Source organism: Oncorhynchus tshawytscha, linkage group LG30, assembly GCF_018296145.1.
Source record: "Oncorhynchus tshawytscha isolate Ot180627B linkage group LG30, Otsh_v2.0, whole genome shotgun sequence".
Classification (NCBI taxonomy): domain Eukaryota; kingdom Metazoa; phylum Chordata; class Actinopteri; order Salmoniformes; family Salmonidae; genus Oncorhynchus; species Oncorhynchus tshawytscha.
This window is the reverse complement of record NC_056458.1, coordinates 52,896,670-52,915,125: the sequence shown is the minus strand read 5'-3', so window position 1 is coordinate 52,915,125 and position 18,456 is coordinate 52,896,670. Positions and strand designations below refer to the sequence as shown.

At 51.7% G+C, this 18,456-nt stretch overlaps 1 protein-coding gene across 1 annotated transcript in view; it reads right to left on the bottom strand.

The window, feature by feature from the left end:
* Positions 1–18,456, bottom strand: part of heatr6 (HEAT repeat containing 6) — a gene marked incomplete at its 3' end in the record, with an annotated part of 42,282 nt that overhangs the window by 10,622 nt on the left and 13,204 nt on the right. Inside the window, 9 exon segments of the mRNA XM_042309247.1 lie at positions 1,802–1,936; positions 3,404–3,490; positions 3,576–3,698; positions 7,791–8,146; positions 8,250–8,349; positions 8,502–8,708; positions 13,794–13,968; positions 14,107–14,330; positions 17,510–17,650. Of these exon segments, the coding sequence (XP_042165181.1) occupies positions 1,802–1,936; positions 3,404–3,490; positions 3,576–3,698; positions 7,791–8,146; positions 8,250–8,349; positions 8,502–8,708; positions 13,794–13,968; positions 14,107–14,330; positions 17,510–17,650 (1,548 nt within the window).

Genomic DNA, 18,456 nt, shown 5'->3' with positions numbered 1-18,456 from the left:
ATGGTAGTGATAGTAATGATGATGCCGGTAGTGATAGTAATGATGTTAGTGATAGTAATGATGATGGTAGTGGTAGTAATGATGATGCCGGTAGTGATAGTAATGATGATGCCGGTAGTGATAGTAATGATGATGCCGGTAATGATAGTAATGATGATGACGGTAGTGATAGTAATGATGATGCCGGTAGTGATAGTAATGATGTTAGTGATAGTAATACTGATGGTGGTAGTGGTAGTAATGATGATGATGGTAGTGATAGTACTGATGGTAGTGGTAGTAATGATGATGACGGTAGTGATAGTAATGATGATGACGGTAGTGATAGCAATGATGATGACGGTAGTGATAGTACTGATGGTAGTGGTAGTAATGATGATGCCGGTAGTGATAGTAATGATGGTGACATGAGTGATAGTAATGATGATGACGGTAGTGATAGTAATGATGATGACGGTAGTGATAGTAATGATGATGCCGGTAGTGATAGTAATGATGATGCCGGTAGTGATAGTAATGATGATGCCGGTAATGATAGTAATGATGATGACGGTAGTGATAGTAATGATGATGACGGTAGTGATAGTAATGATGATTAGTGATAGTAATGACTGATGACGGTAGTGGTAGTAATGATGATGAGTGGTAGTAATGATGATGGTAGTGGTAGTAATGATGATGACCATAGTGATAGTAATGATGGTGACCATAGTGATGAATGATGATGGTAGTGGTAGTAATAGATGATGGTAGTGGTAGTAATGATGATGCCGGTAGTGATAGTAATGATGGTGACATGAGTGATAGTAATGATGATGACGGTAGTGATAGTAATGATGATGACGGTAGTGATAGTAATGATGATGACGGTAGTGGTAGTAATGATGATGGTAGTGGTAGTAATGATGATGGTAGTGATAGTAATGATGGTGACCATAGTGATAGTAATGATGGTGATGGTAGTAATGATGGTAGTGATGATGATGATGGTGGTAGTGGTAGTAATGATGATGGTAGTTGTAGTACTGATGTAATGGTGAGGATGCCAGTTATAAGTTAGTTATATTTTAATGGTTAGCCTTTTATATGCATTATATTGGGGCGGCAGGTAGACTAGTGGTTAGAGCGTTGGACTAGCAACCAGAAGGTTGCAAGATTGAATTCCCGCGCTGATAAGGTACAAATCTGTTGTTCTGCCCCTGAACAGGCAGTTAACCCACTGTTCCTAGGCCGTCATTGAAAATAAGAATTTGTTCTTAACTGACTTGCCTAGTTAAATAAAAAAATAAAAAACAAATATTTCTACTGTTGACTGTTACAATTGTATTGTATTAATTTATTTAACTTAATTACTATTTTATATTATTCTTCTTCTTTATTTTAATACAATGTATATTGTATACATTGTTGCTATGGCAATAATGACAATGTTTTTCATGCCAATAAAGCAGCTTGAAATTGAGTGCCTGCCAAGGAACGAGCAGGATAGAGGGTACATACAGGTAGCTGTGTGAAGGATTGTGGCAGGATAGAGGGTACCTACAGGTAGCTGTGTGAAGGATTGTGGCAGGATAGAGGGTACCTACAGGTAGCTGTGTGAAGGATTGTGGCAGGATAGAGGGTACCTACAGGTAGCTGTGTGAAGGCCTGTGGCAGGATAGAGGGTACCTTCAGGTAGCTGTGTGAAGGCCTGTGGCAGGATAGAGGGTACCTACAGGTAGCTGTGTGAAGGATTGTGGCAGGATAGAGGGTACCTACAGGTAGCTGTGTGAAGGCCTGTGGCAGGATAGAGGGTACCTACAGGTAGCTGTGTGAAGGCCTGTGGCAGGATAGAGGAGAGGGTGTCACAGGCGCTGGTCTGTAGAGTAGGATGCTGATGACTCTGAAGAGCTCCGTTCAGCGGACCACTCAATACATCCACCCAGAACTGGACCACCTGCAGCACACACGCAATTAGACACGTTAGACAGACAGAGAGTTTAGAACGACAGACAGTTTAGACAGCTTAGACAGACAGGCTAGACAGGCAGACAGGTTAGCCAGACAGACAGGTTAGCCAGACACATACTGTCCACATACTTTTGGTCATGCATGTGGTAGTGTGTAATAATGTATTATTCTATTGTATGTGATTGGACAGGCAGCAGCTACTCTTCCTGGGGTTTATTATGGATCCCCATTAGTTCCTGCCAAGGCAGCAGCTATTCTTCCTAGGGTTTATTAGGGATGCCCATTAGTTCCTGCCAAGGCAGCAGCTACTCTTCCTGGGGTTTATTATGGATCCCCATTAGTTCCTGCCAAGGCAGCAGCTATTCTACCTGGGGTTTATTAGGGATCCCCATTAGTTCCTGCCAAGGCAGCAGCTATTCTTCCTGGGGTCCAATCACATACAACATAATACAGTATTACTCTACCATAACATACACTGCATCACCAAAAGTATATGGACAACTGCTAGTTGAACATCTCATTCCAAAATCATGGCCATTAACATGGAGTTGGTCCACCCCCCCCCTCTGCTGCTGTAACAGCCTCCACTCTTCTGGGAAGGCTTTCCACTATATGTTGGAACATTGCTGCAGGGACTTCCATTCAGCCATAAGAGCATTAGTGAGGTCGGTCACTGATGTTGGGCGATTAGTCCTGGCTCGCAGTCAGCTTTCCAATTCATCCCAAAGGTGTTCGATGAGGTTGAAGTCAGGGCTCTGTGCAGGCAGTCAAGTTCTTCCACAACGATCTCGACAAAACAATATATAGACCTCACTTTGTGCACGGGGGCATTGTCATGCTGAAACAGGAACAGGCCTTCCCCATACTGTGGAAGCAGAGAATCATCTGGAATGTTATTGTATGCTGTAGCCTTAAGATTTTCCTTCCCTTGAACGAAGGGGCCTAGCCCGAACCAAAAACAGCCCATGACCCCTATTCCTCCCCCACCAAACTTTACAGTTGGCACTATGCCAAGCGTGATTCATCACTCCACAGATCTCGTTTCCATTGCTCCAGAGTCCAACAGCGGCGAGCTTTACACCACTCCAGCCAACGCTTGGCATTGCGCATGGTGATCTTAGGCCATGGAAACCCATTTCAAGAAGCACCCGATGAAGTCTAACACAGACCCCACAATCTTTTAAAAATGTTTTTCTCTCAGCCAAACATCAGTCATTTATGTAAGTGCTGTGCTTGTTGAGTGTCCTTCCCTATAAGTGTGCTGAAAGTCTGTTGTTTAATGTGAAATAGCTTTGTATCTGGTCAAATTAAGGGTTGGTAACAGGCTGATTGGTCAGCTATTTGAGCCAGTAAATGATTCTTTGCTATTCTTGGGTAGTGAAATTACTTGCTTTTCCTCCAGACCTGAGGGAACAGACAGACAGTTGTGGCAGAGGGCCAGACAGAGGTGTACCTGTGAGATGGGGACCCTGCAGCTCTCTGACTGGCTGTTGTCTGGTCTGTACTGTTGGATGATACCTGTCCCCAACTCCTCTAGTAACTACGGAGAGAGATGTTATGTTTGTCTCGTTATTCCACATGATTCAATAAATTAAACAAACTGCACATTGATGAGTGTGTGTCACCTTGGCTCCGTGTAGTTGAATGGAGGGGTCTGTCTCTCGGAGGCAACGTGCGCTCACCTGCCCCAGCTCACAGAGACACGCCTGGCACAGAGGGAAGTAACCACGCACCAGGTGGGCTAGCACCTAACAGTCACACACACAGGTTTCCATTAGCCGGTAAATGCTTGCTTTCGGGCCGTTCTCAAAAAAATGAAAAGCCAATCAAATAAAATTGTCCCAAGAAATAATACAAAATAATACTTTTTATTCAGCGGTTGTGCTCTAACTTCCAAGGTTAATATTCTTCACAGATAATACATTATCACGCTGCTGGGACATTACTGTCAGTTTGTATTCTAATCACAGCCCCGGCTGTCAGTTTGTATTCTAATCACAGCCCCGGCTGTCAGTTTGTATTCTAATTCTAATCACAGCCCCGGCTGTCAGTTTGTATTCTAATCACAGCCCCGGCTGTCAGTTTGTATTCTAATTCTAATCACAGCCCCGGCTGTCAGTTTGTATTCTAATTCTAATCACAGCCCCGGCTGTCAGTTTGTATTCTAAATCACAGCCCCGTCTGTCAGTTTGTATTCTAAATCACAGCCCCGTCTGTCAGTTTGTATTCTAATCACAGCCCCGTCTGTCAGTTTGTATTCTAATCACAGCCCCGTCTGTCAGTTTGTATTCTAATCACAGCCCCGTCTGTCAGTTTGTATTCTAATCACAGCCCCGTCTGTCAGTTTGTATTCTAATCACAGCCCCGTCTGTCAGTTTGTATTCTAATCACAGCCCCGTCTGTCAGTTTGTATTCTAATCACAGCCCCGTCTGTCAGTTTGTATTCTAATCACAGCCCCGTCTGTCAGTTTGTATTCTAATCACAGCCCCGTCTGTCAGTTTGTATTCTAATCACAGCCCCGTCTGTCAGTTTGTATTCTAATCACAGCCCCGTCTGTCAGTTTGTATTCTAATCACAGCCCCGTCTGTCAGTTTGTATTCTAATCACAGCCCCGGCTGTCAGTTTGTATTCTAATCACAGCCCCGTCTGTCAGTTTGTATTCTAATCACAGCCCCGTCTGTCAGTTTGTATTCTAATCACAGCCCCGTCTGTCAGTTTGTATTCTAATCACAGCCCCGTCTGTCAGTTTGTATTCTAATCACAGCCCCGGCTGTCAGTTTGTATTCTAATCACAGCCCGGCTGTCAGTTTGTAAATCACAGCCCCGTCTGTCAGTTTGTATTCTAATCACAGCCCCGTCTGTCAGTTTGTATTCTAATCACAGCCCCGTCTGTCAGTTTGTATTCTAATCAAGCCCCGTCTGTCAGTTTGTATTCCTAAATCACAGCCCCGTCTGTCAGTTTGTATTCTAAATCACAGCCCCGTCTGTCAGTTTGTATTCTAAATCACAGCCCCGTCTGTCAGTTTGTATTCTAATCACAGCCCCGTCTGTCAGTTTGTATTCTAATCACAGCCCCGTCTGTCAGTTTGTATTCTAATCACAGCCCCGTCTGTCAGTTTGTATTCTAATCACAGCCCCGTCTGTCAGTTTGTATTCTAATCACAGCCCCGTCTGTCAGTTTGTATTCTAATCATCTGTCAGTTTGTATTCTAATCACAGCCCCGTCTGTCAGTTTGTATTCTAATCACAGCCCCGTCTGTCAGTTTGTATTCTAATCACAGCCCCGTCTGTCAGTTTGTATTCTAATCACAGCCCCGGCTGTCAGTTTGTATTCTAAATCACAGCCCCGTCTGTCAGTTTGTATTCTAATCACAGCCCCGTCTGTCAGTTTGTATTCTAATCACAGCCCCGTCTGTCAGTTTGTATTCTAATCACAGCCCCGTCTGTCAGTTTGTATTCTAATCACAGCCCCGTCTGTCAGTTTGTATTCTAATCACAGCCCCGTCTGTCAGTTTGTATTCTAAATCACAGCCCCGTCTGTCAGTTTGTATTCTAAATCACAGCCCCGTCTGTCAGTTTGTATTCTAAATCACAGCCCCGTCTGTCAGTTTGTATTCTAAATCACAGCCCCGGCTGTCAGTTTGTATTCTAATCACAGCCCCGGCTGTCAGTTTGTATTCTAATTCTAATCACAGCCCCGGCTGTCAGTTTGTATTCTAAATCACAGCCCCGTCTGTCAGTTTGTATTCTAAATCACAGCCCCGTCTGTCAGTTTGTATTCTAAATCACAGCCCCGTCTGTCAGTTTTGTATTCTAATCACAGCCCCATCTGAGTGACGGAAGGAGCTGGTAATCCTGGTTGAGAGTGACGGAAGGAGCTGGTACTCCTGGTTGAGAATGACAGAAGGAGCTGGTACTCCTGGTTGAGAATGACAGAAGGAGCTGGTACTCCTGGTTGAGAATGACAGAAGGAGCTGGTACTCCTGGTTGAGAATGACAGAAGGAGCTGGTACTCCTGGTTGAGAGTGACAGAAGGAGCTGGTACTCCTGGCTGAGAGTGACGGTAGGAGCTGGTAATCGGGGCGGCAGGGTAGCCTAGTGGTTAGAGCTAGTAACCGGAAGGTTGCAAGTTCAAAACCCCCGAGCTGACAAGGTACAAATCTGTCGTTCTGCCCCTGAACAGGCAGTTAACCCACTGTTCCTAGGCCGTCATTGAAAATAAGAATTTGTTCTTAACTGACTTGCCTAGTTAAATAAAGGTAAAATAAAAAAAATCCTGGCTGAGAGTGACGGTAGGAGCTGGTAATCCTGGCTGAGAGTGACGGTAGGAGCTGGTAATCCTGGTTGAAAGTGACGGTAGGAGCTAGTACTCTCTAGTTGGTTTTCATTTGCGATGGATAGTTGATTGAACCAGGCTTGGAAACAGAAAGCCAAACCACTGAACAAAGGATGTGTAAAATATGGTTGATTTTCTTTTATTGACCTGATAATTTATTTAATCTCCTCATGAAATACAGGCGGTGTCATTTTTGTATATCTGTTGTGTGTTTGCAGTCCAGGAGCATTTGGAGTCAGTTATAGTTCCAAGATATTTGTACTGCTCAATTGATTCTATCTGTTCTGAGACCATGTGGATAGGTCTGGTGTCGTCTTTTTTAGTTCGGAAGTTTGTTATTTCCTGGGTTTTTTCACGTTAAGAAAGAGTCTGTTTTGCTTGCACCACTGGGTGAAGTGTGTTAATCAATCAATCAAATATATTTATAAAGCCCGTTTTACATCAGCCGATGTCACAAAGTGCTATACAGAAAGACAGCTAGGAAAAACTCCCTATAAAAAGGCAGGAACCTAGTAAGAAACCTAGAGAGGAACCAGGCTCTGAGGGGTGGCCAGTCCTCGCCAGCATCCCTGTGCCCCGACGAATTAGGCTGTTCTGAGGGCAAGGGGGGGTCCCCCCCGGGGGGGTCCCCCCCCCCAACCCTCACGTATATCACACGACCCCAAGATAGTTCACACTATAAACAGAACATTTATTAAGATCACCCAATAGAACTGTAGAAAGAGTGAGACATCATTTTAGGAAACGAGTGCTTCATAAAAGCACTGGCCTCATTTCACAGAAGCATTGGAAAATAAACTTTCTTTCAATGAACCAGACTTTATTTTTTGAGACTTCTTCTAGGCTAAATGGGATAACCCACTACTGTAAGGCCCTTACTATTGAGTTTGGGGAGCAGTCCCTAGCTCAGTGGAGGGGCAAGAAATAACGGAACTGCCATTGGGTAGACAGGGACTAGTTTAGTCGTTAATCCTGCAGGGGTGGTATTTTAGCTCTGACGCTAGCTAGCTACAAACTAACCATCTACTGACGCTAGCTAGCTACAAACTAACCATCTACTGACGCTAGTTAGCTACAAACTAACCATCTACTGACGCTAGCTAGCTACAAACTAACCATCTACTGACGCTAGCTAGCTACAAACTAACCATCTACTGACGCTAGCTAGCTACAAACTAACCATCTACTGACGCTAGCTAGCTACAAACTAATCATCTACTGAGGCTAGCCAGCGACGAACTAATCATCTACTGATGCTAGCTACAAACTAAATCATCTACTGTGGCTAGCTAGCTACGAACTAACCATCTACTGACGCAAGTTAGCTACAAACTAACCATCTACTGACGCTAGTTAGCTACAAACGAACCATCTACTGACGCTAGCCAGCTACGAACTAATCATCTACTGACGCTAGCTAGCTACAATCTAACAATCTACTGATGCTAGCTAGCTACAAACTAACCATCTACTGACGCTAAATAGGCGAAATGTCTTTCTGACCTGTAAGGCCTCCAGGCGGACTGGCGAGGGCTCTAGAGCTGTAGCCCCTCCTCCTCCTGGACCCTCGCTGTCTGATTGGTCGTCTTTGGGTTGAGTGACAAGCGACACACACAGCTGCAGCAGCCAGGGCACGCCTGGCTCCTCCTCTCCTGGAGTATGTGAGCCCCGAGGTGTGTGTGAGTTGTGGTATTTGTGGGAGGGTGGAGTGTGAGGTGAGGAAAAGCCCTCCCTCTGCCTCCAGCTCAGCCCAGTCTCCTGAGAGGTGTGTGTAAGGAGTAGCTGTACCTCAGAAAGAGGGGCTTGGGACGACACCAACGCTCCATACAGTGTCAGAACAGACACCCGCACGTTCACGTCTAGGAGAGAACACAAAGTCTGTAAGAACACACAGACTGGTGCCAGAGGTAGGTGTGTGTGTGTGTGTGTGTGTGTGTGTGTGTGTGTGTGTGCTGTGTGTACCTCTGTGTCGGAGGTAGGGTTGTATCTGTCTCCACAGCGGGCTGAGCAGGCCGGGTCTCAGGCGGTTATAGGGAGCATTACACACCAGGTGAGCCAGGCACTGAAACACACACAGGTCAAACGGTCACAGATTATCAGTGTGGTGTAATGTGTGAGACTCACCTTGATGATCTGAGTGAGTGAGTGAGTCACCTTGATGATCTGAGTGAGTGAGTGAGTCACCTTGATGATCTGAGTGAGTGAGTGAGTCACCTTGATGATCTGAGTGAGCGTGTGAGCAGAGGCCTCGGCCAGCAGAGCGAGGGAGAGCGAGCGGTGAAGCTCGCGGACGGCGGTGGCGAGGGAGAAGGAGAATGGAGTGTACGAGGTTCTGGCTGGAGCCAAGTCTTCAGCCACGCCCAGGAACTGACGAGAACCATCTAGCAATGCAGACACCACCTGGAGTGCACACGCACGCACCTGGAGGGAGAGAGACCAGCATTACACAAACACGCACCTGGATGGAGAGAGAGACCAGCGTCTCACACGCGCACCTGGAGGGAGAGAGAGACCAGCGTCTCACACGCGCACCTGGAGGGAGAGAGAGACCAGCGTCTCACACACGCGCACCTGGAGGGAGAGAGAGACCAGCGTCTCACACACGCGCACCTGGAGGGAGAGAGAGACCAGCGTCTCACACACGCGCACCTGGAGGGAGAGAGAGACCAGCGTCTCACACACGCGCACCTGAGGAGAGAGAGACCAGCGTCTCACACACGCGCACCTGGAGGGAGAGAGAGACCAGCGTCTCACACACGCGCACCTGGAGGGAGAGAGAGACCAGCGTCTCACACACGCGCACCTGGAGGGAGAGAGAGACCAGCGTCTCACACACGCGCACCTGGAGGGAGAGAGAGACCAGCGTCTCACACACGCGCACCTGGAGGGAGAGAGACCAGCGTCTCACACACGCGCACCTGGAGGGAGAGAGAGACCAGCGTCTCACACACGCGCACCTGGAGGGAGAGAGAGACCAGCGTCTCTCACACGCGCACCTGGAGGGAGTGAGAGACCAGCGTCTCACACACGCGCACCTGGAAGGAGAGAGAGACCAGCGTCTCTCACACGCACCTGGAGGGAGTGAGAGACCAGCGTCTCACACACGCGCACCTGGAGGGAGAGAGAGACCAGCGTCTCACACACGCGCACCTGGAGGGAGAGAGAGACCAGCGTCTCACACACGCGCACCTGGAGGGAGAGAGAGACCAGCGTCTCACACCCGCGCACCTGGAGGGAGAGAGAGACCAGCGTCTCACACCCGCGCACCTGGAGGGAGAGAGAGACCAGCGACTCACACCCGCGCACCTGGAGGGAGAGAGACCAGCGTCTCACACCCGCGCACCTGGAGGGAGAGAGAGACCAGCGTCTCACACCCGCGCACCTGGAGGAGAGAGAGACCAGCGTCTCACACCCGCGCACCTGGAGGGAGAGAGAGACCAGCGTCTCACACCACCTGGAGGGAGAGAGAGACCAGCGTCTCACACCCGCGCACCTGGAGGGAGAGAGAGACCAGCGTCTCACACCCGCGCACCTGGAGGGAGAGAGAGACCAGCGTCTCACACCCGCACCTGGAGGGAGAGAGAGACCAGCGTCTCACACCCGCGCACCTGGAGGGAGAGAGAGACCAGCGTCTCACACCCGCACACCTGGAGGGAGAGAGACCAGCGTCTCACACCCGCACCTGGAGGAGAGAGAGACCAGCGTCTCACACACGCGCACCTGGAGGGAGAGAGAGACCAGCGTCTCACACACGCGCACCTGGAGGGAGAGAGAGACCAGCGTCTCACACACGAGCACCTGGCGGGAGAGACCAGCGTCTCACACACGCGCACCTGGAGGGAGAGAGAGACCAGCGTCTCACACACGCGCACCTGGAGGGAGAGAGACCAGCGTCTCACACACGCGCACCTGGAGGGAGAGAGAGACCAGCGTCTCACACACGCGCACCTGGAGGGAGAGAGACCAGCGTCTCACACACGCGCACCTGGAGGAGAGAGACCAGCGTCTCACACACGCGCACCTGGAGGGAGAGCGAGACCAGCGTCTCACACACGCGCACCTGGAGGGAGAGCGAGACCAGCGTCTCACACACGCGCACCTGGAGGGAGAGCGAGACCAGCGTCTCACACACGCGCACCTGGAGGGAGAGCGAGACCAGCGTCTCACACACGCGCACCTGGAGGGAGCGAGACCAGCGTCTCACACACGCGCGCCTGGAGGGAGAGAGAGACCAGCGTCTCACACACGCGCCTGGAGGGAGACCAGCGTCTCACACACGCGCCTGGAGGGAGAGAGAGACCAGCGTCTCACACACGCGCCTGGAGGGAGAGAGACCAGCGTCTCACACACGCGCCTGGAGGAGAGAGACCAGCGTCTCACACACGCGCCTGGAGGAGAGAGAGACCAGCGTCTCACACACGCGCCTGGAGGGAGAGAGAGACCAGCGTCTCACACACGCGCCTGGAGGGAGAGAGAGACCAGCGTCTCACACACGCGCCTGGAGGGAGAGAGAGACCAGCGTCTCACACACGCGCCTGGAGGGAGAGAGAGACCAGCGTCTCACACACGCGCCTGGAGGGAGAGAGAGACCAGCGTCTCACACACGCGCCTGGAGGAGAGAGAGACCAGCGTCTCACACACGCGCCTGGAGGGAGAGAGAGACCAGCGTCTCACACACGCGCCTGGAGGGAGAGAGAGACCAGCGTCTCACACACGCGCCTGGAGGGAGAGAGAGACAGCGTCTCACACACGCGCCTGGAGGGAGAGAGACCAGCGTCTCACACACGCGCCTGGAGGGAGAGAGACCAGCGTCTCACACACGCGCCTGGAGGGAGAGAGACCAGCGTCTCACACACGCGCCTGGAGGGAGAGAGAGACCAGCGTCTCACACACCCTAGAGGGAGAGAGAGACCAGCGTCTCACACACACCTAGAGGGAGAGAGAGACCAGCGTCTCACACACACCTAGAGGGAGAGAGAGACCAGCGTCTCACACACACACCTGGAGGGGGAGAGAGACCAGCGTCTCACACACACCTGGAGGGAGAGAGACCAGCGTCTCACACACACACCTGGAGGGAGAGAGACCAGCGTCTCACACACCTAGAGGGAGAGAGACCAGCGTCTCACACACCTAGAGGGAGAGAGACCAGCGTCTCACACACACACCTGGAGGGAGAGAGACCAGCGTCTCACACACACACACCTGGAGGGAGAGAGACCAGCGTCCCACACACACACCTAGAGGGAGAGAGACCAGCGTCCCACACACACACCTAGAGGGAGAGACCAGCGTCTCACACACACACCTGGAGGGAGAGAGACCAGCGTCCCACACACACACACCTAGAGGGAGAGCGAGACCAGCGTCTCACACACGCGCACCTGGAGGGAGAGCGAGACCAGCGTCTCACACACGCGCCTGGAGGGAGAGAGAGACCAGCGTCTCACACACGCGCCTGGAGGGAGAGAGACCAGCGTCTCACACACGCGCCTGGAGGGAGAGAGAGACCAGCGTCTCACACACGCGCCTGGAGGGAGAGAGAGACCAGCGTCTCACACACGCGCCTGGAGGGAGAGAGAGACCAGCGTCTCACACACGCGCCTGGAGGGAGAGAGACCAGCGTCTCACACACGCGCCTGGAGGGAGAGAGAGACCAGCGTCTCACACACGCGCCTGGAGGGAGAGAGAGACCAGCGTCTCACACACGCGCCTGGAGGGAGAGAGAGACCAGCGTCTCACACACGCGCCTGGAGGGAGAGAGACCAGCGTCTCACACACGCGCCTGGAGGGAGAGAGAGACAGCGTCTCACACACGCGCCTGGAGGGAGAGAGACCAGCGTCTCACACACGCGCCTGGAGGGAGAGAGACCAGCGTCTCACACACGCGCCTGGAGGGAGAGAGAGACCAGCGTCTCACACACGCGCCTGGAGGGAGAGACCAGCGTCTCACACACGCGCCTGGAGGGAGAGAGACCAGCGTCTCACACACGCGCCTGGAGGGAGAGAGAGACCAGCGTCTCACACACGCGCCTGGAGGGAGAGAGAGACCAGCGTCTCACACACGCGCCTGGAGGGAGAGAGAGACCAGCGTCTCACACACGCGCCTGGAGGGAGAGAGAGACCAGCGTCTCACACACGCGCCTGGAGGGAGAGAGACCAGCGTCTCACACACGCGCCTGGAGGGAGAGAGAGACCAGCGTCTCACACACGCGCCTGGAGGGAGAGAGAGACCAGCGTCTCACACACGCGCCTGGAGGGAGAGAGAGACCAGCGTCTCAGCGCCTGGAGGGAGAGAGACCAGCGTCTCACACACGCGCCTGGAGGGGAGAGAGACCAGCGTCTCACACACGCGCCTGGAGGGAGAGAGAGACCAGCGTCTCACACACGCGCCTGGAGGGAGACAGAGACCAGCGTCTCACACACGCGCCTGGAGGGAGACAGAGACCAGCGTCTCACACAGGCGCCTGGAGGGAGAGACCAGCGTCTCACACACACCTAGAGGGAGAGAGAGACCAGCGTCTCACACACGCACCTGGAGGGAGAGAGAGACCAGCGTCTCACACACGCGCCTGGAGGGAGAGAGAGACCAGCGTCTCACACATGCGCCTGGAGGGAGAGAGAGACCAGCGTCTCACACACGCGCCTGGAGGGAGAGAGAGACCAGCGTCTCACACACGCGCCTGGAGGGAGAGAGAGACCAGCGTCTCACACACGCGCCTGGAGGGAGAGAGAGACCAGCGTCTCACACACGCGCCTGGAGGGAGAGAGAGACCAGCGTCTCACACACGCGCCTGGAGGGAGAGAGAGACCAGCGTCTCACACACGCGCCTGGAGGGAGAGACCAGCGTCTCACACACGCGCCTGGAGGGAGAGAGACCAGCGTCTCACACACGCACCTGGAGGGAGAGAGACCAGCGTCTCACACACACACCTGGAGGGAGAGAGACCAGCGTCTCACACACACACCTGGAGGGAGAGAGAGACCAGCGTCTCACACACACCTAGAGGGAGAGAGAGACCAGCGTCTCACACACACCTAGAGGGAGAGAGAGACCAGCGTCTCACACACACACACCTGGAGGGGGAGAGAGACCAGCGTCTCACACACACCTGGAGGGAGAGAGACCAGCGTCTCACACACACACCTGGAGGGAGAGAGACCAGCGTCTCACACACACCTAGAGGGAGAGAGACCAGCGTCTCACACACACACCTGGAGGAGAGAGACCAGCGTCTCACACACACACCTGGAGGGAGAGAGACCAGCGTCCCACACACACCCTAGAGGGAGAGAGACCAGCGTCCCACACACACACCTAGAGGGAGAGAGACCAGCGTCCCACACACACCTAGAGGGAGAGAGACCAGCGTCTCACACACACACACCTAGAGGGAGAGAGACCAGCGTCTCACACACACACACCTGGAAGTTTAGAGACCAGCCTCACACAAACACACATCTGGAGGGAGAGACCAGGGTTATTTTCAGGTGTGTGTACCTACCTTGGGTGAGGGGTCCTTCAGTACTACAGTGAGCAGTGTGAGAGGAGGAGGTCCACCAATGGGAGCCTCCGGTATGAACGACGACCAATAGCCATACAGCGTCCTTTTTTCAACTGCCTTCACCACGGCTAGGAGACACAGCAACACACCCTGCCGCACCCTGCCATGGAACAACCTGGTGGGAGAGAAAACACACACACATTACCACACACACACACCCTGCCATGGAACAACCTGGTGGGAGAGAACACACACACACACATATATTACCACACACACACACAGAGAGAGAGAGAACAGGACAATGCATTACCTCAGTTTACTGTGAGCTGCTCCCTCAGGATCAGAGAACTCTGAATCAGAACTGCTCCTCTTCCATAACGGATAGAGAGACGGAACGCCTGGAGAAGGAAGTACCGAGGTCTTAGACCAGGCCTCCCCTCCTCTTCCTCCTCTCTGGAGCCTGGGTTCTGCCTCTCTCTCCTCATCCTCCCCTCCTCCTTTCCTCCCCCGTCCTCGAGACTTCTTCTTCTTATTCTACAGAGAGAAAGAAAGAGAAGGGGGGAGAGTATGAGAAGGAGGGAGAGGGGAGGGGAGAAAGAGGAGAGACAGAGAGAAGGGGAAAGAGGTGAGAAAGAGGAGAGACAGAGAGAAGGGGGAGAGGTGAGAAAGAGGAGAGACAGAGAGAGGAGGAGAAAGGGAGAGGTGAGAAAGAGGAGAGACAGAGAGAAGGGGGAGAGGTGAGAAAGAGGAGAGACAGAGAGAAGGGGGAGAGGGGAGAAAGAGGAGAGACAGAGAGAAGGGGAGAAAGAGGAGAGACAGAGAGAAGGGGAGAAAGAGGAGAGACGGAGAGAAAGGGAGAGAAAGAAAGAGGAGAGACAGAGAGAAGGGGAGAAAGGGGAGAAAGAGGAGAGAGAGAGAGAGAAGGGGAGAGGGGAGAAGAGGAGAGACAGAGAGAAGGGGAGAGGGAGAAAGAGGAGAGACAGAGAGAAGGGGAGAAAGAGGAGAGAGAGAGAAGGGGAGAAAGAGGAGAGACGGGGAGAAGGGGAGAAAGGGAGAAAGAGAAGGGGAGAAAGAGGAGAGAAGGGGAGAAGGGGAGAAAGGAGAGAAAGAGGAGAGAAGAAGGGGAGAAAAGAGGAGAGACAGAGAGAGAGGGGAGAAAGAGGAGAGAGAGAAGGGGAGAAAGAGGAGAGACGGAGAGAAGGGAGAGAGAAAGAGGAGAGACGGGGAGAGGGAGAAAAGAGGAGAGACAGAAAAGGGGAGAAAGAGACGGGGAGAGACAGAGAGAGAAGGGGAGAAAGAGGAGAGACAGAGAGAAGGGGAGAAAGAGGAGAGACGGGGAGAAGGGGAGAAAGAGGAGAGACGGGGAGAAGGGGAGAAAGAGGAGAGACGGAGAGAAGGGGAGAAAGAGGAGAGACAGAAAGGGAGAGGGGAGAAAGAGAGAGAGAGGGGGAGAAAGAGGAGAGACAGAGAAAGGGGAGAAAGAGGAGAGACGGGGAGAAGGGGAGAAAGAGGAGAGACGGGGAGAAGGGGAGAAAGAGGAGAGACGGGGAGAAAGAGGAGAGACGGGAAAGAAAGAGGAGAAAGAGGAGAAAGAGGAGAGAGACGGGGAGAAAGAGGAGAGACGGAGGGGAGAAAGAGGAGAGACGGGGAGAAGGGGAGAAAGAGGAGAGACGGGGAGAAAGAGGAGAGAAGGGGAGAGGGAGAGAAGGGGAGAAAGAGGAGAGACGGAGAGAAGGGGAGAAAGAGGAGAGACGGGGAGAAGGGAGAAAGAGGAGAGACGGGGAGAAAGAGAGAAGGGGAGAAAGAGGAGAGAGAGAGAAGGGAGAAAGAGGAGAGACGGGGAAAGAGGGAGAAAGAGGAGAGACGGGGAGAAGAGGAGAAAGAGGAGAGACGGAGAGAAGGGGAGAAAGAGGAGAGACGGAGAGAAGGGGAGAAAGAGGAGAGACGGGGAGAAGGGGAGAAAGAGGAGAGACGGGGAAAAAAGAGAGAGAGGGGAGAAAGAGAAAGAGGAGAGACGGAGAGAGGGGAGAAAGAGGAGAGACGGGAGAAGGGGAGAAAGAGGAGAGACGGAGAGAAGGGGAGAAAGAGGAGAGACGGGGAGAAAGAGGGGAGAAAGAGGAGAGACGGAGAGAAAGGGGAGAAAGAGGAGAGACGGGGAGAAGAGGGAGAAAAGAGGAGAGACGGAGAGAAGGGGAGAAAGAGGAGAGACGGGAGAAGGGGAGAAAGAGGAGAGAAGGGGAGAAAGAGGAGAAAGGGGAGAAAGGGAGAAAGAGGAGAAAGGGAGAAGGGGAGAAAGAGGAGAGAAGGAGAGAAGGGGAGAAAGAGGAGAGACGGAGAGAAGGGAGAAAGAGGGAGAAGGGGAGAAAGAGGAGAGACGGAGAGAAGGGGAGAAAGAGGAGAGACGGGGAAAGAGAAAGAGGAGAAAGAGAGAAAGAGGAGAGAAAGAAAGAGGAGAGACGGAGAGAAGGGGAGAAAGAGGAGAGAAGGGAGAAGGGGAAAAGAGGAGAGACGGAGAGAAGGGGAGAAAGAGGAGAGACGGAGAGAAAGGGGAGAAAGAGGAGAGACGGAGAGAAAGGGGAGAGAAAGAGGAGAGACGGGGAGAAGGGGAGAAAGAGGAGAGACGGGGAGAAAGAGGAGAAAGAGAAGAGGAGAGGGGGAGAAAGAGGAGAAAGAGGAGAGACGGGAGAAAGAGAGAAGGGGAGAAAGAGGAGAGACGGGGAGAAAGAGGAGGGAGAAAGAGGAGAGACGGGGAGAAGGGGGAGAAAGAGGAGAGACGGGGAGAAAGGGAGAAAGAGGAGAGACGGGGAGAAGGGGAGAAAGAGGAGAGACGGGGAGAAAGAGGAGAGAAGGGGAGAAAGAGGAGAGAAGGGGAGAAAGAGGAGAGACGGAGAGAAGGGGAGAAAGAGGAGAGACGGGGAGAAGGGGAGAAAGAGGAGAGACGGAGAGAAGGGGAGAAAGAGGAGAGACGGAGAGAAGGGGGAGAAAGAGGAGAGACGGGAGAGAAGGGGAGAGAAGAGGAGAGACGGAGAGAAGGGGAGAAAGAGGAGAGACGGAGAGAAGGGGAGAAAGAGGAGAGACGGAGAGAAAGAGGAGAGACAGGGGAGAGAAGGGGAGAAAGAGGAGAGACGGGGAGAAGGGGAGAAAGAGGAGAGACGGGGAGAAGGGGAGAAAAGAGGAGAGACGGAGAGAAAGGGAGAAAGAGGAGAGACGGGAGAGAAGGGGAGAAAGAGGAGAGACGGGGAGAAGGGGAGAAAGAGGAGAGACGGGGAGAAGGGGAGAAAGAGGAGAGAGAAAGGGGAGAGAAGGGGAGAAAGAGGAGAGACGGGGAGAAGGGGAGAAAGAGGAGAGACGGGGAGAAAGAAGGGGAGAAAGAGGAGAGACGGAGAGAAGGGGAGAAAGAGGAGAGACGGAGAGAGAAGGGGAGAAAGAGGAGAGACGAAAGGGGAGAAAGAGGAGAGACGGAGAGAAGGGGAGAAAGAGGAGAGACGGAGAGAAGGGGAGAAAGAGGAGAGACGGAGAGAAGGGGAGAAAGAGGAGAGACGGAGAGAAAGAGGAGAGACGGGGAAAGAGGCGAGGGTGATTAAATTATTTTAAATCTCCTTTGCTGGGTCAAAGGATGGAAACCAGTTGTGATCCTGCCCTCCAAGATGAAAATGTGGACCTCTGACAGTTCCCATCAGGCCCTCTGGAATAAATCAGACACAGTCTCTTACCCCCGAGGTCTGGGTGGGGGGGTTCTGTGGAGGTTCGGGAGGTTTGGGGGTACTGCAGGTTTCGTACTGAGGCAGGGGAGCGGGGTACAGCACCGACGGCCACTCCACACACACTCCTGGACAACCTTGGAACATGAGCCTCTGTGGACACATCAACACCTGTATGGAGACACTTTCAACCAAACTACTGACATTTTATCAACAATATTTTATGTATCGTTTCTCTTTATAATCAAATAAATTCAATCAACATACAGTTTCAGCCTTGATAAAGATAAGCAAGAAAATCTATGAAATAAACACAAATCAACACAAATCCAGTACCCTCCAGTTTGACCCAGTGTATATTTGACTCCATGTATATTTGACCCAGTATATTTTTGATATATTTGACCCAGTGTATATTTGACCCAGTATATATTTGACCCAGTATATATTTGATTTTTCTGACCCCGTCTATATTTGATTTATCTGACCCAGTGTATATTTTATTTATTTGACCCAGTATATATTTGACCCAGTGTATATTTGATTTATCTGACCCAGTATATATTTGACTCAGTGTATATTTGACCCAGTGTATATTTGATTTAGCTGACCCAGTATATATTTGACCCAGTGTATATTTGATTTATCTGACCCAGTATATTTGACCCAGTGTATATTTGATTTATCTGACCCAGTGTATATTTGACCCAGTGTATATTTCATTTATCTGACCCCGTGTATATTTGATTTATTTGACCCAGTATATATTTGACCCAGTGTATATTTAACTCCGTATATATTTGACCCAGTGTATATTTGATTTATCTGACCCAGTGTATATTTAATCTGACCCAGTATATATTTGACCCAGTGTATATGTGATTTATCTGACCCAGTGTATATTTGATTTATCTGACTCAGTATATATTTGATTTATTTGACCCAGTATATATTTGACC